This window comes from Cenococcum geophilum (genome assembly GCF_001692895.1).
Source record: "Cenococcum geophilum 1.58 unplaced genomic scaffold K441scaffold_9, whole genome shotgun sequence".
NCBI classification, from domain to species: Eukaryota; Fungi; Ascomycota; class Dothideomycetes; order Gloniales; family Gloniaceae; genus Cenococcum; species Cenococcum geophilum.
The window spans coordinates 3,326,706-3,351,752 of record NW_027137567.1 but is presented as its reverse complement, the minus strand read 5'-3'; the positions used below and the strand labels follow the sequence as shown (position 1 = coordinate 3,351,752).

Sequence of the window (25,047 nt, the reverse complement as noted above, 5' to 3'; positions counted from 1 at the left end):
AGATTAATAACCTTATAATTATAGGTATTATAAACCTCCTATTCTACCTTTAGGAGGTTATCCTATAGGGCTTAGTAGTCCTCTATAAAATATTTATAAATAGCTCTATATAGAACTATTTAGTCTTTTATTATAAGGCCTATCCACCCTTTATATAGGAGGTTAAAGCCTACCTATAATAGGAGAAAGATAGCCCTAGCTAGCTATATTAGTTATTATAAACTATTTAAAGGCTATAGACGTCTAGAATAACTAGATAGTATATAAACTATAGGCGTTATTTAACTATATAACTAAGTCTTAGTAAGTATAGTCTTTATAACTTTAATTACTTATATCTAGTAGTCTTACCTTCTAGATTAAAGTCTCTTTAGTACCTATATATCTATATCTAATAGTATACCTATTAGTACTTATATCTAAGCTAGTATATATAAGCTTAGGTAAGTACTATAGCTTCCCCTTTACTGGCGCCGCTATATCAAGGGTCTAAGTCTAAGCTTAAGCTTAAGCTCTAGCCTAAGTAGCTATTTATATATTATATATACTATATAGTAAAGTCTATATAGGTCCTTTAGCGTAAATAGACTAAAAGGCTTCGAGGTAATCCTTTTATAGTAGCGCTAGATTCTAAATAGAGTATTAAATAATATAGTATTTAGTATAATAAACTTTAATAGTACTCTCTATAGCTTAAGGTTATTAAGGAGATTAAATTGATCGCGTAGGCCTAAAGGGTTAGTAAGGAAGCGGCTATATAGTAGGTTAATCTATAATAGGAGTAGATATAGTATTTACTAAATTAGCTTTATAAACGGCTTTAAGTAGGTAAAAAGGCTTTAAAATAGTTATATATTATCTATAAGGAGTCCTATTAAAGCCTTTATCTATAACCCCTTAGGGGCTTATTTTAGTACGCTATAAGTTTAGTAGGGTGCTTATATAATAGTAGCGCCTAACTTAAAATATAAATATCTTTATTAACCTATAGCTAATTCTCACTGTTTTAGTATAGGTAGAGAGCTCTAAGCTAGCTATATGTATAGTATTTAATAGGTATTAAAGGTGTAGTATTACTAATAATTAAAGATTAATTATAGATATAACAGCAGGGTTTTATAGGCAATAGTAATTTACTATAATAGCTAGTAAAGTGCGTAGTCGGCTAGCCGTTGGCATATTTAACTAACTTATTTAATAAGCCTAGGTTAAAATCTTTTAATAAGCAATCTGCGCGCAACCTACGCGTAATCTATATAATTATCAACTTACCTATATAACCTATAAAAAGATTTATAAAGTCCCACTATCTTATTATTTTACTACCTTACTATATAATATAAACTCTTTTTAAGTAAACTTTTTATAAAATAAATTTTTATATAATTAGGCTTTTAATGGCGTTATTAAGGGAAATTAAGCGGAAATTAAGCGAGGTAAAGAAAATTTAATTATATATTAAGTTATATATTAAATGCACTAAATATATAATTGGCGTAATTAATAAGCAACCTACGTACTTTTTACCGCATATACAACCTTACTAAAAGGTAGCGCCACACTCTAGAACTTACGTATACCTATCTTTTTATTAAAAATGACTAATTTTCCAACTTTTAAGTCCTAATTACTACTGCTTAGCGAGCTAGAAGTGGATTAATTTAGCTTTTTACCCCCTTTCCCTAATAGAAAATTCTTTTAAGAGATAGTTTTAACTTATAAGCAAAATAGGTAAGATAGGGATAGAAATACCAAAACTATAAAATATAGACCTTTTCTAGATTTTTCTTCTATAAAAAGCAAAAGCCTAATAAAATAAGAGGTATAAGTATTTTTTCTATATTTCCTTTAGTTAGATTTTCCTTAGTAAGAGAAGAATTGTCTTTTAGGCTTTTCTGCTAGTAAAAGCCTAATAAGTACTTTTTTCTAATAGTTTTTTCTACTTTTAATAGAGAAGGAAATAACTAATATAGTCTTTTACCTAGTTTTTCGACTACCTTTTAGTCTAATTTCCCTAGAAACTCTCTAATAGGGTTAATAAGAAAAAAGGAGATAGAAAGATAGTAAAAACTAAAAAGGCTTTTTACTTAGTTTTTTACCTCTATACTAGGAGATAAGAGACTTAAGGAGGTTATTATCTACTAAAAAAACTAGGAAGCCTCTTTATAAGCTATAAGCTATAAAATACCAAAGGATCCTTAGGATATTAAGCCTAAAAAGCCTTCTAAAGGTAACTTTTTTATATAGAGATAAGTAATAATAAATTCTTATCTACTTTATTTACCTCTTTTTTCTATCTTTCCCCTACCTATCTAAAAAAGATATAGAAAAAAGGGAAAAAAAAGAAGATACTTATAATCTTCTTCTAAAGAGAACTACTAAAAAAAGATACTAATGCCTAAGCCTATAATGGCTAGTATGTTTTCCCCCTCTGTCTCTAAAACAATACCTATAAAAGGCCCTAGAAAACCTAAACTAGGCCTATATAGTATTAGAAGAAGAAGAAGAAGGAGGAGGAGAGTAAGTTAGACTACTAGGGGACAATATATAAAATATCCTAGTATAAGAAACCCCTTTATAAAAGAAAAGAAAAGAAAAGAAAAGAGAGAGATACCCTAAAAGGCCTATTAGAAGAAGTAAGACCTCTCTATAAGGAGGTAGCCCTAAAAACCTAAACTTATATAAGATCAGATACCTGGAACTCGGTTAACCCTAGAACTCGGTTACCCCACCAAAATTAACTTACTAACTTGTTAATCTATTTTCTCTATAATGAGTTTATTAATATAGACCAAAACAAGCAGAACTTATAAATAGCTATCGTAGATTCCAAATCTGGTGTTTATAAATCTATACAAAGAGCAGTGTTCGTATATAGTGTCCCTTTGTCAATTTTAAGCGATTAATTAAATAGCATACTACCAAAACAATTTATACTCTAATACAATTATTAACCAGCTCCTATATAGAAGGTTTTATTTATTAATTGGGTGCTTAAACAAGACCTATAAAGATTTACTCCTTTATATTTATAATTGTAGAAATATAGTAGCTTAAATATTTAATTAAAATGGCAATACTAAGCCCTTTAGTAAAATATAGGTAATTAGCTCTTTTAAATTAAATATTTATTTATATAATTAATAGAAAGCATATAAATTAATAGGGCATAATTAAAGTAAATTTAAATGTTTTATAATCTTTATAAGAGGGTATAAAGGAAGGTTAATATATAGGCAAAAAAACCTAGAATATAGATGAATTTAGAGTTATATTAAGTATATATATAAACATAATAACTATAAGAAATGCCTCTAAAAAGAAGGTTTTTATATAGTTATTAAATAAGTATAAATAAGTACCTATTATAGGGATAATATTTGCCCCTAGTTAATTAATTAAATTTTCTATAATCAATATAGTTATACTAAGCTAAAGTACTTTAATAAACATATATAGCTTTAAAAAATAATTAAATAACTAATTACATCATATTTAGGTGGTTTATTTATTTATATTTATTTAAAACCAAACTATTTAGTAATAAAGCCTAATTATTTTCTTTAATAGCTATATAAGCTAATATATAATCAAGTTTTTGTTAAAATATAAAATAAATATATATAACTTATTTTTTTTATTACTTTATTTAACATAATAACCTTTAAATCTATTATATTTCTCCTTTATTAGATTAGGATATTTAGAGTAGATTATAAATCCTATATCTCTTAACAATATAGCTTTAATTAAGGAGCACTATTTACTAAGTATTACTATAAGACCTAAATGGAAGGTTTTATAGCAAAAATGATTAAAATTTGGTATATCTTTTTTAGTATATTTCTCTATGAAATCTATAAAATAGCTTTAAATCTTTTTAGGTTAAAAATAAGACTATAATAAAGGTTTAAGTTTCGGATAAACTAATAGTAATTAGTTTAACATTATAGTCACCCTAAAGAAGCCCTATAATGTGTCTTAGGTAGTTTAAAGCCTTTATAACAAGTATACACTTAATTAAAGATTTAGTTATTTTTATAAAAAGTAAGTCGCTAGCCTTAGCAACTTATTATAAAGGCTTAAATATATAATAATAATTCATTGCTTAACGTCCGATTCGGATCCCTATTGGGCCCACGCGGACTACTCCTTATTTACATGTGGGGAGAAAACTTAAATTAAGAAAGACTCAAATTAAGAAAGACTCAAATTAAGAAAGACTCAACTTAAGAAAACCCCGTGATCCATCTCCCCGCCTTTTGGGACTCGCCTAACTGCATAAGTGCTGTAAGGCTGTGGTAATTGTACATAGAAATCGCATGGAGCTGCATCGGGTGCATATACTCCCTATTGCGCACGGTTTTTGATAGGGGGGGCCGTCTCTGACCGGTTTATGTTACCCCCTTGCATACCGAAGACCAGCTGGGATAGTAGCTGACGTGTGACAATATATGAAACTTGCGCATCTGCTAGGCTTTCAACACGGCTGAACGGTCACCAAGGAACTAGCCCTTCGCGAACCCTGTTCCGAAGATCGCGCAATGGGCTGAATGATTTTGTTCTCTTGTGCACTTTCGTGTAGGGGTTCTCCTCCTCCGTGCACGGTCCCACTCAGCGCCCGGTTTTCCACACCAGAACCTATAACTTAGTAACCTTCCAATGGAATTTTATAAAATTTTAAATATAGTTTATTATATACTAAAACTATAATTAGCTTATATATAGTACTAAAATATATATATATAGAAAATATATTTAAATACCTAGAACTAAATAACTATAATAGCTATTAATATAAAAATTAAAATATGGTTTATTATATAATAACTTAAGCTTTTTATATAAAAATTAAAATATATTATATATTATAGTATAAACTAAAAAAAACCCTACTTTTCTATATAGTAAAAATTCTATTAAATATAATAATTAGCTATATAATTTTTTAAATAACTAATTTTAATAAATTAGAAAGTAGAAGCCTATATCGATCTAGAAAAGAGACCGAATCGGGCAATAAATAGAACAAATAAATTAATAATTTTAGTTAATATAAAATATATTATAACTTTATTTATAAAATAAATATATAAATTTAAAATATATTAAATATTATTATAATAGATATAAAAAAGAATGATTTATATAATAGGCCTATTAATATTATTATTGGTAATTTTAAAAAGTACTTTTTGGCTTTATTTTTAGTATGAATATTCTAATATTCTAAATATTTTTAATATATAAAATTCTATTAAAAGGTTATTAAATTGTAGGCGGTATAAAAAGGTGTATTTGGGCATATTTTGGTGAGGAAACCCGTGCGGAACCCTACTTCATCGTGGAAAACGCCATTCTCTCGACCTTGTCCTATACACTATACCGACATTTCCCGTCGCTTCTCTCGTATCTTCCTCTGAGTTGTTGTAATGGCAAAGGAAACGATGACTGAGCTTGCGAGGACACTGTCATACCACAGCGTCAAGAACGAGAGGGGAGAGCTTTCCAACCCTTTCCTTGGACCTGAAAATCCTTTGCTGGTTCCAAACTCTGGCAAGTTCAGCTTAAAGGCATGGCTTCAAACACTTATGAGCATTACGTCGCGGGATCCTGAACGGTATCCCAAGAGAGTTGCTGGCGTAGCTTATAAGAACCTATCTGCCTATGGATTTGGGGAGCCGACGGACTATCAGAAGACTTTTGGGAATTACCCTTTGAAAGTACTGAGTTCGTTCAAGAAGCTTGTTGGGAAGGCGCAGAAGACCAGAATTCAGATCTTGCGTGATCTCGATGGCTTGGTCAGAAGTGGGGAGATGCTTCTGGTACTGGGAAGGCCGGGGAGGCAAGTGATGCTTTGAAAGAGCAGGGAGAATACTACTAACAAGTGTAGTGGTTGTTCGACGCTTTTAAAGACCATCTCGGGAGAGACTGATGGTTTCTTTGTCGCTCAGGACTCTCATCTCAATTATCAAGGTATTCCGAAGGAGACCATGCACAAGGACTTCAGAGGAGAGTGCATTTACCAGGCTGAGGTCGATGTACACTTCCCTCAGTTGACCGTGGGTCAGACTCTCGACTTCGCTGCTCGTGCCAGGGTATATTGAATGAAATTCATTAGCGTTAATACTTGGCTGACTCTTGTAAGGCTCCCCGCAACCGCTTGCCTGGCGTGAGTCGAGATGTGAGTGTCCATAAACCATCTTCTCTATAGAAACACTGCAGCGAAGCCCATTATTCTAATTGCTTCCCTAGATGTACGCGGAACATCTACGCGATGTTATCATGGCAATCTTTGGTCTCAGCCATACGGTCAATACAATGGTCTGAAACCCTCATATATATCTTCACTTGCTCCAACTGACATGCATACAAGGTCGGTAATGATTTCATTCGAGGCGTCTCTGGTGGTGAACGAAAACGTGTTAGTATCGCAGAAGCGTAAGTCATCCGCCAAATGGCACGTTCATAATTATCTTGCTAATACATACTTTGTGTAGTGCTATTGCGGGCAGTCCCCTGCAGTGTTGGGATAACAGTACACGTGGACTTGACAGTGCTACTGCTCTTGAATTCGTGCGAACACTTAGGATGTCAACAGAACTAACCGGAGCGACGGCGATCGTAACACTCTATCAGGCCTCACAGTCTATCTATGATGTAAGTCTCACTATTCCAGAATCATTACTAGACTAACGTTCGAAGGTGTTCGATAAAGTTGCTATACTATACGAAGGTCGCCAGATCTACTTTGGCGATATTCATGCAGCCAAAACGTTCTTCATCAATCTAGGCTTCCAATGTCCATCACGACAAACAACGGGCGATTTCCTCACATCCCTGACCAACCCAGCAGAACGAGTAGTCCGCGAAGGCTTCGAAGGCAAGACACCATACACACCAGATGAATTTGCTGCTGCATGGCAAAAAAGCGAGGATCGAACACGTCTACTCCAGGAGATTGAGGAGTTTGATAGCCAATATCCAATTGGAGGGCCGTCACTCGATGAATTCAAGCAATCGCGGAAAGCTTTGCAAGCAAGATCACAGTATGCTGAAGCCTCTACTTTCGACTTGTGCCTATACTGACCCAAGGCAGGCGCGTACAATCGCCGTACACCCTTTCGGTTCCAATGCAGGTTAAATTGTGTATGCAACGAAGTTACCAAAGGCTAAAAGGAGATCTGGCTGTCGCCATCACGGGCATCATTTTCAACGCAATTATGGCGCTTGTTATTGGCAGTGTATTTTACAACTTGCCCAACGAAACTAGTGCTCTCTACAGCCGTGGCGCTTTACTCTTCTTCGCGGTCTTGTTGGCAGCTTTTGCTAGTGCATTGGAGGTTCGTTTATGTTTCAGAGCCCATGGAGTTTTACTAACATGAGTAGATTTTGACTCTATATGCACAACGTCCAATTGTGGAGAAGCAATCCAAGTATGCCTTTTACCATCCATTTGCTGAAGCGATTGGTTAGTCGAAGATACAATATTTACTTGCTTAAGCTAACGCATCGAAGCTTCTATGATCTGCGACCTACCAAATAAGATTGGTACAGCTGTTGGATTCAACCTTAGTCTTTACTTCATGACCAACCTACGACGCACCCCTGGTCATTTCTTTGTGTTCCTGCTCTTCTCCTTTGCGTGTACACTCACTATGTCAATGTATTTCCGTTGTATCGCTGCACTATCTCGCACATTTCCACAGGTAAAGCCATCTTTCCGCCTATTGTGCTTGCATGCTGACGACTTAGGCTATGGCACCAGCTTCTATCTTCAGTCTAGCACTCGTTATCTACACGGGCTTTACAATTCCCACCAAGGACATGCACCCTTGGTTTCGATGGCTTAATTATCTAAACCCTGTCGGCTATGCTTTCGAATCACTAATGATCAATGAAGTACGAACACCATACTCCTATGTATCTACCAAATCTAACAGGAGTCTAGTTCCACAATCGTACAATACCTTGTACGCGATATGTTCCTCAAGGTCCAGGCTATGGCGACGTTTCTCCAGACGAGAAAATCTGTGCAACCACCGGAGCTGCTGCTGGAGCTGACTTTGTCGATGGAGACACTTACTTGGCTGTCAACTTCAATTACGAGGCTGATCATTTATGGAGGTATGTGTTACCTCCGAAGTTCTTGAGAACGTTTGGAACAGGGCAAATGGAGTCCAGGAAAGGACGACCATACTAACAGGTACTCCCAGAAACCTTGGTATCATGATTGCACTGATGGTCTTTGGCTGCTTTGGCTATCTTGTAGCTACAGAGTACATCTCAGCAGAGAAGTCCAAGGGTGAAGTCTTACTTTTCCGACGAAATCGAGTACCAAATCTACAGCCAAAGCCCGACGAGGAAGCACACGGGGATGATAGACTCAACGTAGAAACGCTGGCTCGAGAGAAGACGTTGCCTGACGCCCCTGCTAGTATCCAGAAGCAGACTGCGGTTTTCCATTGGGATAGCGTCTGTTACGATATCAAGGTTAAGAAAGAGGAGCGAAGGCTCTTGGATGAGGTCGATGGTTGGGTTAAACCTGGAACTTTGACAGCTTTAATGGCACGTTCCCTCCCCCCGACAAGAGAGTGGAACAAGATGGCTAACGATTGCCTCCAGGGTGTTACCGGAGCCGGCAAGACCACTTTACTCGATGTACTGGCTAACCGTGTAACGATGGGTGTCGTAAGCGGTCAAATGCTAGTCGATGGTCGACTTCGAGATGCAGGTTTCCAACGCAAGACTGGATATGTTCAGCAACAAGATTTGCATCTAGCTACATCTACTGTCCGAGAGGCATTGACTTTCAGCGCTATTCTGCGGCAGCCGAAGGCTGCTCCTCACGCTGAGAAGCTCGCATATGTCGATGAAGTCATCAAGGTTCTCGAAATGGAGACATATGCTGATGCTGTTATTGGGGTACCCGGAGAAGGTGCGTATCTGGACCAAGCCTGAGAGTAGGGAGGGAAATATTATGTGCTAACAATTGTCAAGGTCTGAACGTCGAACAACGAAAGCGCCTGACCATTGGGGTCGAACTGGCTGCCAAACCTGCTCTGTTACTCTTCCTTGACGAACCTACTTCTGGTGAGCTGAACTGTTATGTCCAAGTAGATCGTTCTCCTAGCAACGAATCATTGGATCTGGAGGAGGCCTTGCTGACTAGTATGTAGGTCTTGACAGCCAAACTGCTTGGTCCATCTGCGCCCTTCTCCGAAAGCTCGCCGACAACGGCCAAGCTATCCTTTGCACCATCCACCAGCCCTCAGCCATTCTATTCCAAGGATTCGACCGCTTACTCTTCCTCGCCATGGAAGGCAAGACTCTTTATTTTGGTGAAATCGGCGAGTCTTCGAAGACTTTCACCAGCTACTTTGAACGCAATGGGGCTAGGCCATGTGGTCAAGTCGAAAACCCCGCCGAGTGGATGCTCGAAATCACTGGCGCAGCTCATGGCTCGGAATGCACTCAGGACTGGCCAGCTATCTGGAACAACTCAGAAGAGCGTAAGGCTGTCAAAGTCGAACTTGCCCGTATGAAGGAAAACCTGTCTCAACAGCCAATATCAGTCAATGACCCTGATGCACTTCGACCATTTGCTGCTTCATTTGGTACACAGCTCTGGACTGTGCTTATGCGAGCCTTCCAGCAATATTGGCGTACTCCTTCATATCTATACTCCAAAGTCGCTCTCTGTCTCTTTAGTGTAAGTCCGAACCGGTCCAAAAGCATCACGAAACGCGTCTAATACTAGCCCAGGCATTGTTCATCGGGTTTTCCTTCTGGAAAACGCCCAACTCGCTCCAGGGACTACAGAACCAACTCTACGCTGTTTTCATGCTCCTCACAATCTTCTCCAACTTTTGTTCACAAATCATGCCCCATTTTGTGACGCAACGCGCACTCTACGAAGTCCGAGAACGGCAATCCAGGACTTATTCCTGGAAAGTATTCATCCTGTCAAATATCCTCGTTGAGATCCCTTGGAACTCCCTTATGGCTGTGCTCGTCTTCGTAAGCTGGTATTATCCCATCGGACTGCGCCAGAATGCCGTGGAGGCAGATCAGGTGGCCGAAAGAGGAGCACTGATGTTCCTGTTTACTCTGACGTTCATGATCTTTGCTGGGACATTTGCGCATATGGCTATTGCAGGGGTTAAGACTGCGGAGGGGGCGGGAACTATTATTAATCTCTTATTCTCGCTTTCATTGATCTTCTGCGGGTATGTCAAGTCGGCCCCTCCTCACCTTTCCCTCCTATCTGCTACCTCCAGATATCCTCCCCAGACCCAAGCGTCACTTTCAAAAGGCCTATACTGACAAAACCCTCCCAGTGTCCTAGCAACACCCGAAGCCCTTCCCGGCTTCTGGATATTCATGTACCGCGTCTCCCCCTTCACCTACCTAGTCTCCGGCATGTTATCCGTCGGCCTCGCCAACGCGCGCATCTCCTGCTCCACAGAAGAGTTCCTGCGTTTCTCCCCTCCCCCGCTCTCAACCTGCTCCAACTACCTCACACCCTACATCGAAGTGCATGGTGGCTACCTCGTACCTGATAGCATGAACTCAACCACTGAATGTGTGTTTTGCACCGGCAGCGAGACAAATATTTTTTTGAAGGGCGTGAGTTCAGAGTATGGGGATCGGTGGAGGAATTTTGGGATCTCTTTAGTTTATGTGGTATTTAATATTGCAATGGCTATAGGGCTGTATTGGCTTGCTAGGGTGCCAAAGGGGAAGAGGGAGAAGAGTGATGACGTCTTGAAAGATAAAGATAGCGGAAGTCTCGAAAAAGTGTCAAACGGTACCGAGAGCCCTGCAACAACTTCATAAAGGTAGCGGAAGGGCAAAGAAGGAAAGAAAACCCCACCCACCTTCATACATGTTTAGCATCTATATGCGGCTGTGCAACTAGCAACATCTTTCTCTTATCAAAATCTATAGAATCCCTATTAACGTTCTCAACCCTTGATCTAACCCGCCCTACTTTCATCGGTGCCAGTACAGTGTGTCCAACAGCCAGCGTCCAGCGAGCTTTGAGCAGAGTTGGTAACAAGCAAGCTAAAAGGCCCGATTTGGGCAAGCAAGCAAGCTAAATGAGCCCCAGCTTGCTTGCTTGCTTGCCCGCTTAATAGGAAATATATATATAAAATTTTAGGTTAAGAGTTAAATCTAATGATATATTTTTAAATATAAATACTATAAACAAATACCGTTTATTCATTTTTCTGTGCCGAGCGTATATATGCTTCGCACATGTACTTTCATATAACGCGTTACGTGCAACAGCACGTACCTCTCGCATCCTTTTAGAGCCTCCCTTGGAGCCTCCATTAAAGCCTCCGTTAAAGCCTCCGTTAAAGCCGTCCTTAACACCACACTAAGCCTCGTAATCAGGGGTCTTAACAATTAAATCTTATCGCGATTAGATCCGATTATGGTCTTATCGATAAGAATTCCAGAATCGCGATAATCAAATCGCGATTGCGATTATTCTTGGCATTCCCACAATAAAATTCCAACCCCAATATCCTTATATTTTAAGTTCTATTCGTATAAAATAGCTTTTAACTTAGATTTATCCCTTCTTACTCCATTAATTACATCCTTAAGAACCTACAGTCGGCACCGAAATGATGTGAACACTGTGCACGGACGGAACGCCAAACATCGCCCACCACCAAAATCCTCATAGAAATCGATGAATCGTATTCAGCTCACCACATTATGGTTCGTCGTCTCCCAATTGAGGTTGTAAATTAAATTAAACTCCGACTTGATTATAACGAGACGATTACCGACATAGCAAAAGCTCTAAAGGTATTGAGAAACTCGGTTTATAAGCTCCAATTAAATTTTAACCTTTGGGGTTAACCGTACGCGCCACCTAGTGTTAAGCTAGGTAGACCAAGTACTCTACTAGAGTACCAGAAGCTGGTATAAGGCCTTAGCATGGTACTAAGTGTCTGCTAACGTTGTTATCTAGAGACTGCTTAAATTCCTTAATAGCAAACCTACCGCGTATATCAATGAGATGCAAGACTTCCTATTTAACGAATTTAATATCCAAACCTCACCCTCTACTATCCGCCGTATCCTCTAAGCCGCTCGCTAATCTAAAAAGGCAGTCTCTAAGCGTGCTGCTTAACGTAGCGCACCGCTCCGCAGTGCGTGGCAGGGTAGGTAGAAACAGTGGTTTACTAATCAGCTTATATTCCTTAACGAGTCTGCTGTAAATAAAAGGACTAGTGATAGGAAACAAGGCTAGGCACCAATAGGGATAGATTATAAGGTATTAATGCCATATAGAAGATCTAAAAGATAAAGTATTCTACTAGCATTAACAGTTAAGGGCTATATAAGCCATGTTATCTTTTAGGGAGCTATTACTGCTACGCTTTTTAAAGATTTTATAGAGCGCCAGGTGTTACCAAATTATACACCGTATCCAGGACCGCGATTAATTATTATACTGGATAATACGTCTATCTACAAATCAGCACGTCTTTAAGAGCTCTATAAACGTTCAGGTGTTATACTAGAGTTTTTACCACTATACTCACCAGATTTTAATCCTATTAAGGCAACATTTAAGGATCTAAAGGCTTGGATTAGGAGGAACTATATACTAGCATCTAAGTTTAAGAGCTTTAAAAACTTCTTAGAGTTTGCAATTGGTCAAGCATATAGAATACACGCAGAGGCGCACTTTAGAAATGCAGGATATATTGTAGATTAATATCAGCTAATCTATACAATTTGAAGCTCTCTAGCGCTTAAACTCCGAGATCTTCTCTCGCAAATCGTGGCATCGATTTCTATAAGGATTTTGGTGGTAGGCGATGTTTGGCGTTCCGTCCGTGCACAGTGTTTACATTATTTCGGTGCCGACTGTAACACTCTTATAAAAAAACATCTCTAGTCTATAAATATTGCCGTAACCCATATAAGGATAAACTAAAGAGAAAGAACGGGCGGCTATTATACTACTATAGGATCTATCCAAACAAAATAAAAGAGAACGGTTATCCCTTAACAACTAACCTTCGGAACTATCTTTTTAGCAAGCATTAAATTAAATATAATGCTCGGGAAAATTATATAAAAGGAGAAACATATTAACAGCTTACTAAACTCTATACTAAAGTAATAGAGTTAGACGTTTATATAACTAAGATTAAATCTATAGTCCTAAAGAAGATCTTAAATAAGGATATTCTAAACTAGGCACTTATAAATTTAATTATTATATAAAACCTCCCCTTTAGTATAGTACAATGGCCAGAATTCTATATTCTCTATAGAGCCTTAAATCCAGAATCAATTAAGCCTAGTATCCTTTTAACAGCGCTTATAACAGTTATTTTATATATTAAGGAATTATTTATAAACTAGAAGGATATTATATAAAAGAAGCTATAGTTAGCCCTTATTTAGATTTATATCTTAATTAATATCTAGATATCTCTAAATAATTACCTCCTTCTTATAATCTGTGCTTACTTTATAAATAACCAAAAAGAGCTAAGAAAATCTCTTTTTACTCTTTATACGGTTTTAGGACATAGTGGAAATAACTAATAGAATACTCTTTTTTTAGTCCTTTAGGAATACGGGATTATATATAAACTTAGAGCTCTTATTATAAATAATTCTAGAATAAATAACACTCTCTATTATACGATCTCTAATTTTATAGCTCTTTAGAATATTTATTAGGATCTATCTATTTAATAAATTTATTGCTAAGGGTATATTATTAACCTTGCTATCTAGGACTTTCTTTTTTAAGGAGTAATTAATATTTCTATAATTAAGTTATATAAAGAAGATAAGATAAACGGAATAGATCTTAATAAAAAGGAAAGAAAGAAGAAAGAGTAGACTTTTTAAGCTATAGGAGTACTTAGAAAGCTCTATAATATCGCCGTCTATAGCTATACTTCTGCGGGTTATACGGCTAAGTTTAAGCAAATTATTGGAAGGATAATTCCGCTAGATAATTATATAAAATGGAATTCCTAGTTTAACCTTCTTAATATAGCGCTTAAAGTGGGGTTAAAAGTTAATAAGTACGTAAAGAAGAACCTAAAAGCTTTTAAGGATAATATACTTTTGCTATAGGACTAGGTAAACCTTTGTATAATCTACTTCTTTTTAAAACTTTTCTATTAAGCGACCCTTAAGACATAAGGTAATTCTATACAAATTAATTAAGTTCTCCTTACTATAGATATTCTTCTTATATATATTAAGCGTGCTTTTATTACCTATAAGAAGAATAAAGACTTAGTTACTCGAATTTAACGTTGCTAGGAAAAGTATACTTTATACTACCAGTATATAGATAATTTACCCCTCTATACTGCTGCACTTGTCCTCTATCCTACCTATTATATAAGATATATTAAAGCAAACTAGAAAAAGGCCTAGTAGACGCCAGCCTTATAAAAGGTTAAAGAGTTTTAGAAGTAATATAAAGAGACTTATTAAGCTAAAATACCGTATAATTATATTAAAAGTAATCTTCTTTAAGAATAGGAGCCTCTTAATAAGTATAATTAAATTCTAGAAGGGCTTAGAAATAACATTAGAGCAAATAAAAATAAAGATAAGTATAATAATTACTGTTTTAAAGTATTATACGATATTTAAAGCTAGCTAGCACTTTAGTGGTGGTGCCAGGATCAGCAATAAAAGAGATAGCCCCTTCTTTTACGATTTACAATTAAAATTCTTTTAATTTCTGCTATAAGCGATAAGCCAGAGAGGGTATTTTCTGGAGGACGTCGTACGATTACATAGGAAAGAATATTACTTAGACTAGAGAATATTGAAAGAACTAAGTATTTAAAAAGCTAGTATAGAAGTAGTATCTTAAAAGGGTAGAAACAAACCTCTATATAAGGTAATATTTAGGAAGGCTTCTAAGAATAGTCCTTGTAGCTTTAAGTTGCTAGTAGGCAACTTCTAACGCTAAGAACAGCAGAAAACGGCAGGGTAGGTAGAAATAAGGTATTACGGGTAAGCTCCGTGACAGCTGTATATATATAGATTAGTATAAATACTCAGGCAAGGGTCTTATTAATAAAATAGCTATGGCTTAACTATGGCTTAGCTGTGTGGCTTAACGATTATCGCGATTTTACGCACGATTCTTAGCGATTACGATTATTTTATCGATAAGAATCCCGTAATCGTTAAGACCCCTACTTGTAATAACTATCTGCACTATATTATTACTATAAGTTATAGCTATAAAGGAGCTTTAAGGTAACTCCAGCCTTAATTTTATATATACTAAATATTTCTACACAAAATTAATTAAGCGGCTAAGCAAGCAAGTAAGCCAAACGATTTAACCCAAACAAGCCAAGCAAGCAAGCTCAAGGTATCAAAAATTGCAAGCCAGCAAGCTAAGGCCTCTCAGCTTGGCTTGCTTGCTTATTACCAACTCTGGCTTTGAGGCCTTACCTCTCTCTCGCTGCCACCAATTAAATCGCTCGCTGTTCGCTGCGTCAAGATAAGTTCGCTTGCTGTTCGCTGTCAGCCTAATTTCCTAATTAGGCAAATTGTAGGGATGTAATAGTGTTTTATACTAGATTTTTAGCAGCACCTTTATATATAAAATATTAACATTACCCAATTAAAAACCAGCCTTAATTTATCTAGTATAGTATTTAAATACAGTGGAAAGCGCTGGGTGCGTACACGGAGGTTTAAATAAGGTAGTAAGGGCTCCGGAGGCTCTATTTTAGTATTAAATTTTAATTTAATGTAAAGCTTTAGTCAAAGAAGCTTACCAAGCTAGTGTTTCTACCTTTATATTTAACTTATAGCCAGTAAAATTAATATTAAAGCTTATTAACCAGGGCGTAGTTAAGGCTCTATTAGTGTTAATATAGTTAATTAAACTGCTTAATAAAAGGCCTTTAAGCAGCCACCATTTCTAACATTAATCTGCTTTAATTATATCAGCTAATAATCTATTACGCTTATTAGTAACAATCTTTTTAGCTTAACTAAAAACTCATTTATATATAGAGCTTATAGCTAGTATAGAAAATATATTAAGAGCAATTTTAGTAAGCATTAAATAGAGGATTTAACCAACTTTAAGCTACTAGGTAAAAGGGTTCGGAATAATATTGTTTACCTTATCGCCGTTATTAGTACGGATCTTAATAAACTTAAGGCCTGCGTTATAGTAGTAATTAAGCGCACTAGCGAGCTTAATACGCTTTTAACTACGCCTAGAGGAAGTAAGGCTCTTGTCTATAACCAACAACTATATATATTTATTAGCTAAATCGGTATTAGATATATAAGGAACTTCCTATATTATAGCTTAATTAGTTCTTTATCTTCCTTATCTTCTCAATTATTAATATAGTTAATAAATATAGTTTCCATACACCGCTTAGCGTGCTTTTACTATTAAGGCTACCGTTTCCACTTATCGTAAAAGTAGGCGCGTTTAAGAGACGGATAAAGGATTACTGCGGCAAAGTAGTAAGGGCTCTTGTCCTTTATTTTATCGAAATATTTATTAATCTTTTAGATAGCTATATTAACACCTAATTTAAGGAAGGGATTGCTTTTGTTTTTAAGGCTCTACTAAGTTTACTAGAGGATTTAATAAAAGAGTTTTATATTAGTAATTGATTTCTATAGAGCGCTATATAAGCCTTTAACACTAGGGCTATTAGCGTCGCCTTTTATACACTTAGTGGCTAATATAAAAGGCTTTAGAATTTTAATAAGCTACTTTACCTACTTCTAATTATTATTAGTAAGCGAGTCCTGCGTTAAATTATAGCTATTATTAGCTGGCTTCCTCTAAGCAAGTAAATATTTATTAATCGCCTTTTAAAGAAGTAATGCGCGGCGGAGCATAAAGTAGGTAGAATTTCACTAAACGCCTCCGTCCTTAATAAGTAGAAGCTCTATATAATTAAATAGCTCGTTCTCTATATAGGCCTTAAGCTAATTCTTAGCAAAGTCTTCGCGGCGTCCTAGTAATTGCATAATGTATTTAATAATATTATAAATCTTGCTAATGAAGCCTTTCTACCATATAAGGTTAAATTTGGCTTAGTCGCTCGCACTAATTAAAAGGCGTTTAAGCTTGCTTACGCCTTTACTATATATTAGAGCCTTAATAATAAGGTTAATAATATAACTAACGTACTAAAGCCGTTCCTTTTTACGCACTAAGAGGCTTTATAAGGGGTAATTATAGAGGTTGTTATTATTATAGGTACTATTGGTTATTAAGTAACCAAGCTTATAATTAAATTAATACTTTTTAATTACCTCTGCTAAAGCCGTTATAATATTCTCAGCAGTATATAATTCTCGTAGTTGTAAAAGCCCTAAAAGTACTAACTAAAGCTTACCGTCTTTATTAATAAAATGAGCCACTATACTAAGTAGTAATATTCCATTTATAAACGTCCAAATATTATAGCTAAGGTGGATTTTGCTAAGCGCGGTAAAAAGGAGGTCTTTAATATTAATACGTTGCTATTTAAATAAGGCTTTAATCTAATTGCTTAATAACATAAGCGCCTTTATAAAACACTTTTATATCTAAGGATAATTGAATATAAGTAGAGCGCGTATATAGGCACTAGTGGCTTAACGGAAGGTAATATCCTATATGATCGTCTAATTAATATATGCTGAAATATAGCCAGCTTCCCGAAACGGCTGGCGTTTATAGCCACCTCCTAAAGTAGATAAAGCTTAAGCGGCTACTCTAAATAGGCTTAGCGCAATTAGTAATTATATATTACTCTTATAGCTTCTAAGGCCTATATTAATATTATACTTTAATCTTAAATGGCTAGTAATATAATCGTTACTATTAATTATAAGTAAAGTACTTGGTTTTTAAACTAGGTAGCAGATTTTATATAGCTAGAGTCTCTTTATGCCTATAGAACCGTCCTAAAAAAGGTCTGCTCTATACTACTAAATAGCTAATATTAAAGCTTTGCTAGATATTAATCGCTTATAAAGAACCCAGTATCTATATTTACTAATAAGCCTATCGTGCTTTAATAGGTAGAGATAATTCTAGTTAATAGAAAAGATATAGCTATAGTTCTAATTAGCTAAAGGAGGCTTTCGTAATATACTAGCGGAGAAAGAATTGTTTTAATCGCCCGATTTAGTAATATTATTAATTAGGAGGGGGGAGAAAGCAGTTAATTAACAAAGCCTTAATATTAAAGAGCTTGATTAACCCGTAGATTATAAAGATAATAAAGAAGAAATAGAAGAAGAAGTATTAAAAAAAAAAGCTCTGCTACCTAGTTAGCGCGTAAAAAGTAAGGTTCTTTATATAGTAGCAGTTAACTTTTAGTAAGATATTACGTAGGGACCCTAACGCGTACGTGGAGAAATCGGGGGAAATATTATATTTACTATAGATAAGCGAGAGTTTCCTAGGAGTTTCTTACTAGCTATTCCTCTAAATATTAACCGAATATCCTTATAATCTATAAAAAGCTTTAAAACACCAAAATTCTTCCTTACCTTACCTTACCACTAAGGCAGCAAGCTGTCAGCGCGCTGTCGACTTTATCGCTCGCTAACTCTAAATAGAGACCGCTCGCTGGTTGCTTATATTATCAGCTTCTTAGCAGCGTCGCCACTAGCGACGCTGGCTGTTAGACACACTGTACCAGTATAAAGGCACAAAGAAGGCACGGGTTAGTTTAAATCCGTCGCATTTCGACCAAACTGTTCTGGCTCTTAGGCTAAGGGGATCGTGCTTTCCCTTATATATCGAGGATCCATAAACAGGATCAGCTTTAAGTGGTAAGGTATTAAGAAAAAGGATTAAGCTTAATAAGTAAGGTGTCTTTATACTTTACCTTCTAATACCCTTTTAATATATAGCCGCAACCTTACTAATATAACTTTGTTATAATAGCGCAATTTAGGAGAAAGAAAATACGCCTATAAGCTATCTAGCTATTACTTCCTTATAAAAACTAATTACAAGGCCGGGGGAAGGTAATTAAGATGTTAATCTTTAACGTATATAGGTTAAATTATACCTAAACAATACTACGGTATTAAAGAATAATATTATGGACGTTTTTAATAATTGTATAATAGCTACAAATGCTATTATAAAGTGTCCCTCCTATTTATTAGGTAGTAGAGCTACGCCAATTATACAGTATAGGACTACTAGATTTAAAAGCATATATACTAAATCTTAAGAGATAAGTCTCTTTAATTAACTAATTAATTACCTAACTGTATATAATAGCCTAAGGGTAAGTATAAAAGTAATGTATTAGTGATGTAGGGGATTATAAAGATCGCGTCTTAATAGTTAAAGACGATAATAAGCTAAGGCCCTATATATTAAATCTTATACTAAAAGGTTATACAAAATTATACTAGAAACACTAAATTACCTATAATACTCGCGATTAATTATAAACCAGCATAAAGGCTTAGAAGTAAAGTTGTATAAAAGCTTTTACTATATATACGACCTTACCAAAAGGTGGTGCCGCACTTTAAAACTTACGCACACCTATCTTTCCATTAAAAACAATTGATTTTCCAACTTTTAAGACCTAATTCTTACTACTTACGTCTTCGAAAATCCCTTTTCCTTTATCTAATATTTGTCTAAATTAATAGGGCCCTTTTTATTACCCTTTATATACTAGAGCCAGTCTAGAATATAGCCTTAATTAGCTATAACCTCTATCTTAAAGCCTTCTAGTGTAGATTTAGTTGGAATATTAATAGTTTTAAAAGCTTAGCCGGTAAACTAAGTAATCGTTTTATTAATAGCGAGGTAAGTTTTAGGCTTTTAATATTGCTAGAAGTGGTCGCGTAAGGTATTACTAAGTGTCGTAATTTTATAGAAAGGAGACTCCTTTATCTTATTATTAGGGCGCTAAGGTAGTAATATATAAAGCTTTAAATTAATCTACTACTAATAGTCTTTACTAATATGTTTCCTAATAGCAAAATAATTAACTCCTCTTCTACGGGTTTTTGTTTAATATTCTTTAATATCTAATTTTAGTAATAACCCTATATAAATTGTTACTGCTAAGTATATAAGAAGCTCCTTTATAGTAGTTGGCTTCTATTTATAAGGTCTTTAAACTTTCCTACTTTTATCCTTATATACTCGTTTATATAAGCTGCTAGCTCTTTAAGTAAGTCGTCCGTCTATATAAGCTTAGATAAGGTAAAAGGATCGGTTAGATCTATATAAGGTAGTAGATTTAAAGCTTTATTAGTATATGGATTAATAAGTAAGGGGTTAAATTTAAGCAGTGGCCAGGGCTCTAGCGGTAGGATTTTAGCCCGCTTATTCTTTGGAACAATATATTAATTAGGTTACTATAAGGTAAGGATATAAATAGGAAGTCTAATAATAGAACAATAGGTATATTATATAGACAGAGACAAATCCTTAAGGAAAAAGGAGGAGTCTATATATAAGGTAGGAAGGGTTTTCCCTAGGCACGTATAGAGCACGTGCCTTACGGGCAAGTTACCCCTAGGTTGCCCCAGGGTCGCCCATACCTTATGGCTATATAACTATCTATTTAGGTTTTACCTAATAATGCCCCCCCCTTTAAAAAGGGTTGTCCCTAATCCTTTATATACTTAAGCCTTAATAAAACCCCATAAAAAACCTTAGTAAGGAAAAATTTTAGAGGGGAAAGAGCGTCTTAATTTTGCGTATAGAGAGATAGGTATATATACGCGGCGCGAAGATATTAAGGAACTTTAACTAGCGGTTAAAGTTATCTAATTAGTTAGATTTGCCTTACTAAGACTCCCCCACATTTAACTAAGCTAGTAATAATTTTATATATTTAGTATAGAAAATCCTAATTAGTCCATTTAATAGTGTTACGGACGCTTTAAGTACGATATTATAACTACTTAGAGAAGAGACGGAAGAAGCTAGTTGGTTAATTTAGGCACAGTCTAGGATGGAACCAATAGAACTATATAACGAGGAATAGTAACTAAGGTTATATAATGTGCTACGTATTAAATAAGAGGAACGGGAGGAACTTACGTACCTTATGTATAAGACGTACATCACGTACAAGAAGGATTTTATAGGAGTACGGTTATGTATTTAAGGACCCTCGGTCCCTACCTAGATAGTTCCTTCCTTATAGTAATTCTTAGAATATAATTGGAGTTAATCTGTTAGGCAACCACTCCACTAGTTATTATTACTTTATTAACTTTAACTTGCTTTACCTATACACCTAGCCTATTAATAAGCCTACCGTAGTTTTTGCTATAAGGTTCCGTTATATAATTACTACCTAGTTACGGTAATAAGTACAGAAAGTCGAACAATATGCCACCTAAAGTACCAGCCATAACGCCATTAACGGCGGCAACTACTTTAAGGTCAGGTAACAACACCAGTATAGTAGACACTAACTTATAGCAACCTATAACGGTTGGACAACTATAGGAGATAGTTAACTAGTTAATAGAGAATAATGTAACGTTAGAAAATAGGATTAACGGGATAGGCGTAGTAAAGGTTAAGTTACCATCAATTAAAAGGTACTTAGGGGAGAGATTAAAGCTTAAAGGATTTCTTATATAAATGCACTTTAAGGTAGCACAGGAAGGAGCAAAGCTAGTAACACTTATGGATTAAATAGCCTATACAGGACTATTCTTAACAGAAAGAGCATTTAAATAGTTTAAGCTTTACCTTATAGAAATATAAGCGAACGGCATAACAACCACTAACTAAGAGGTATGGTTTATATTCTTAAGCTAGAATAGATTTATAGAACGACTTACGCAAATGTTCGGAGACCTAGAGGTAACGACTATAGTAGAAAGAAAACTCCAAGACATTATATAACGAACCTTAGCAATTAAGTATATAACGTAGTTTTAGACATTAGTAACGTAAGTAAAGTGGAATAATAGGGCGCTTATGGCACAGTATAAATAGGGACTTAAGGCTAAAGTCTAGGACGCGATTATCCTAATGGAAGATGCGGACACCCTAAGGGAACTAATAGATTAGGTAATTAAGATTAATAATTAGATCTACTAAAGGGAACAGGCTAAGAGAGGCTAGGATAAAGTTCTATAGTTATATAAGGCGCAGAGTACGCAACGACAAAAGCTAAGTTAGAAACTATAATATGGCGCAGAGCTAATAGACCTAAGTGGTACTAAAGAAGCCTATAAGAGATAAAGTAAACTATAGAAACCTAGAGGATAAGGATTAAGTAATTAAAGGTCTAAGGAGCAAAGGCTAAATTAGGGATCTTAGCAGCAGAAGACATTTAGGCAGACTCTATAGCAAGAAAAATAGTTTAAAAAGGGAGCTTATATAAATTGCGGAAAATAGGGTTATTATATTAGAGACTGTAGAAGTAGGTAGAGTTACTATATAGTAAAAGGTACGAGACTAGCAGACGATATATACGTATAGAGGGATAATAATATACTATAAGGAACAAAGGAATATTTAATTAAAAGTTTTACGTTTTGTTATAATAACGTATACCAAATTTATAAAGACGCTAAGTATGGCGTAAGCTATTAGCTATAAAAGCTAGCACCTATAGGATGTAGAGGAACTAATGAACCAGTTCGCAGATCAGATATTAAAGACGATAGATTTAACGCAGGCGAAATATTCTATAATAATAAGGCAATAAGGGCCGCTTACTAGGAGCGAGCAGACCTTAGAGATGTCATACTAGAGGTAGAGGATAATTCCACTATAAAATAGGGAATATTAGTAGGGATTAAGACCCCACTAAACACGATGTCTATTACTTTATAAGACGCAAGAGAAGTAGGACAGTAAACCACTTCGGCACTTAATAAAGGCAAAAGGCCAAAGACTTAAGATTCTTATAATAAGATGTAAGATAACTAAGATTCTTAAGACGAGATAAGGCAAGCTTAAGGACCTATAATAGACGATAACTAATAGAGCAGAGTAATAGCTTAGTTTAGTAATATATAAATAAGCTTAGGACGAAGTTTCCTATAGGCATAAGATTCTTAAGATGAGATAAGTGAGATTTAAGACTCTTAAGACGAGATAAGAATACTAAGTAAGTCTAGTTAGACTAAGGCTAAAGCTAAGCTTAAGACAGAAGCAAGCTTAGGATTAAAAATCCAAAAGGGTCAAGAATTCGGAGTATGAATTAAAACACCTATAAGCAAGAGGTAAGGAGCTTCTTTATAGATTAGAGAATCTGCGGCATAAACAGTAATTAGACTAGGAGATGAATATATAGACCTAGAGGACTTACTAGTAGAATATATTATTTGGACTAAAGATTAAAAAGTTAATACTAAGATTAAGAAGTAAGAGAACTTTAAGGATCTAAGCGTAAGACGTAAATAAAAAAAAACTATAGAAGAGTTTAGGCAAAGAATTATTACATAGTAAGAACAGAAACTAGATAAAAGATCTAGTATATTAGGACGTATAAAGGATAGAGCACTAGTATAAAGAATTACTAATAGGCCTAGGGCAGGCACACTAAGAGCTAAGTGGCTTACTAAACTAGAAGATAAAGAGGATTTAGGGATCCCTACTAGGTTCGAAGAATGATATATAAAGGGCTGTTATAATATAGTAATAAGAAGATACTTCCTTACGGACAAACTATATATACTCTAGTAACTATACCAAAAGTGGTATAGGCAAAGGCATAATAATAAGTAGGAAGATTTCTATATATAGTTAGATAAAAGAGTTATCTAGGACCACTTAATTATAGAGAAGGCTATAACGTATATTAAAGGAGCTTTAATAATAACGTCAAAGGATCTAAAGGAATAATTAGAGGACTAAAAAAGCAAGAGATGTATCTTAATACCTACAAACAAAGTTGTAATATTTAGATTAGCACGATAAAGGTTTAAACTTAAAGATAAAGATAAGTCGAGAGTTAACCTAAAGCACTTAGTACACTATATATTATTATAGATTGCGTGCATAGACGACATATATAAAATGCATAAGAATCTAAAGGAAAAGAATCGGAAATACCCTATAAGGATGTACTGGATAACAGACGAGTAATAATATAGGAATGCTAAATATATACATAAATAGCATCTAGCAGAAGTTTAAGAGAAAGGAAGCTTAGTACTTTAACCAGGAAGATTCCTTATAGAAGAATGCTTAGACGGACAATAGTGGTAGGAATGCCCAAAAAACACGTGTCTATAGCATATTAAAGATAAAAAGTGAACTAGGCATTGGCTAAAGAGCGAGCTAAGTGTAATAGGATTAAGCAGCTAATAGTTAGGAAAAGTAGAGGCCTACAGGACTAAAGGGAGCTAGTAGTAGAACCTTAGACCCTTAAAGGAATTTAAGGATAATACCTAAATTTATAAGTTAATTAGTAAGATTAGTAGTTTAAAGCGCTAATAAATAGTGGAGTAACGCGAAACTATATCTTACTAGTAGCAGTTAAGAGAATAGGGCTACCTTATAGATAAAAGGAGGAACCTTACCTATTAGTTACAATTTTAGGAGATCTAATAGCCTATAGAGGAGGAATTATTAATCTTAAAACAGAACCTATTTAGATAACTATTAAAGGAAGACAAATTAAGATGTCTTTTAATATCCTACCATTAGGACGGGATAAGGCAGTATTAAGCATGCCTTAGTTATAGGAATATAATCCGAAGATTAATTAGATTATAGGTTAAGTTAATATTAGGGATACTTAATGCTATAAGATATAACAATAAGCTAAGATAGTATGGTACTAAGTTAGGGCGATATATAAAGAGACCGAGTAAAGCTTAAGTTATATACTAAAGAGATACCGCAAGTATAGCAAAAAACTATAGTTACTAGAAAGTAAAAAGCTGTTAGAATATGCAGTATAGGACTATAAGATAGAATTAGAACTAGGAATAAGTCTAAGGTTCTTTCTAATCTATAAGCTTACTGAAGAAGAAGATAGAGCACTAAAAGAGTTTATCTAGGAAAACTTATAAAAGGGATATATTAGA

General features: G+C 35.1%; 1 protein-coding gene across 1 annotated transcript; it reads left to right on the top strand.

Annotated features, from left to right (window-relative positions):
* Window positions 1-5,276: 5,276 nt before the first annotated feature.
* K441DRAFT_655800 (ABC transporter-like protein) lies at window positions 5,277-11,109 on the top strand. The gene is made up of 18 exons (XM_067647919.1): window positions 5,277-5,845; window positions 5,894-6,098; window positions 6,149-6,184; window positions 6,256-6,324; window positions 6,377-6,441; window positions 6,501-6,660; window positions 6,706-7,049; window positions 7,100-7,343; window positions 7,390-7,471; window positions 7,519-7,709; window positions 7,756-7,902; window positions 7,952-8,127; window positions 8,217-8,568; window positions 8,626-8,938; window positions 9,001-9,093; window positions 9,180-9,712; window positions 9,766-10,229; window positions 10,341-11,109. The coding sequence occupies exons 1-18, from the start codon at window positions 5,448-5,450 to the stop codon at window positions 10,837-10,839; spliced, it is 4,371 nt and encodes a 1,456-aa protein (XP_067507365.1). The 5' UTR covers window positions 5,277-5,447; the 3' UTR covers window positions 10,840-11,109.
* The last annotated feature ends 13,938 nt before the right edge of the window (window positions 11,110-25,047 follow it).

Bases quoted from the DNA above. Each gene is read 5' to 3' on its own strand.
- K441DRAFT_655800 (XM_067647919.1), top strand. From the start codon at position 5,448: ATGACTGAGCTTGCGAGGACACTGTCATACCACAGCGTCAAGAACGAG. The intron at 6,661-6,705 runs GTAAGTCTCACT...TAACGTTCGAAG, and splicing joins CCTCACAGTCTATCTATGAT to GTGTTCGATAAAGTTGCTAT. The intron at 7,472-7,518 runs GTTAGTCGAAGA...AACGCATCGAAG, and splicing joins TCCATTTGCTGAAGCGATTG to CTTCTATGATCTGCGACCTA.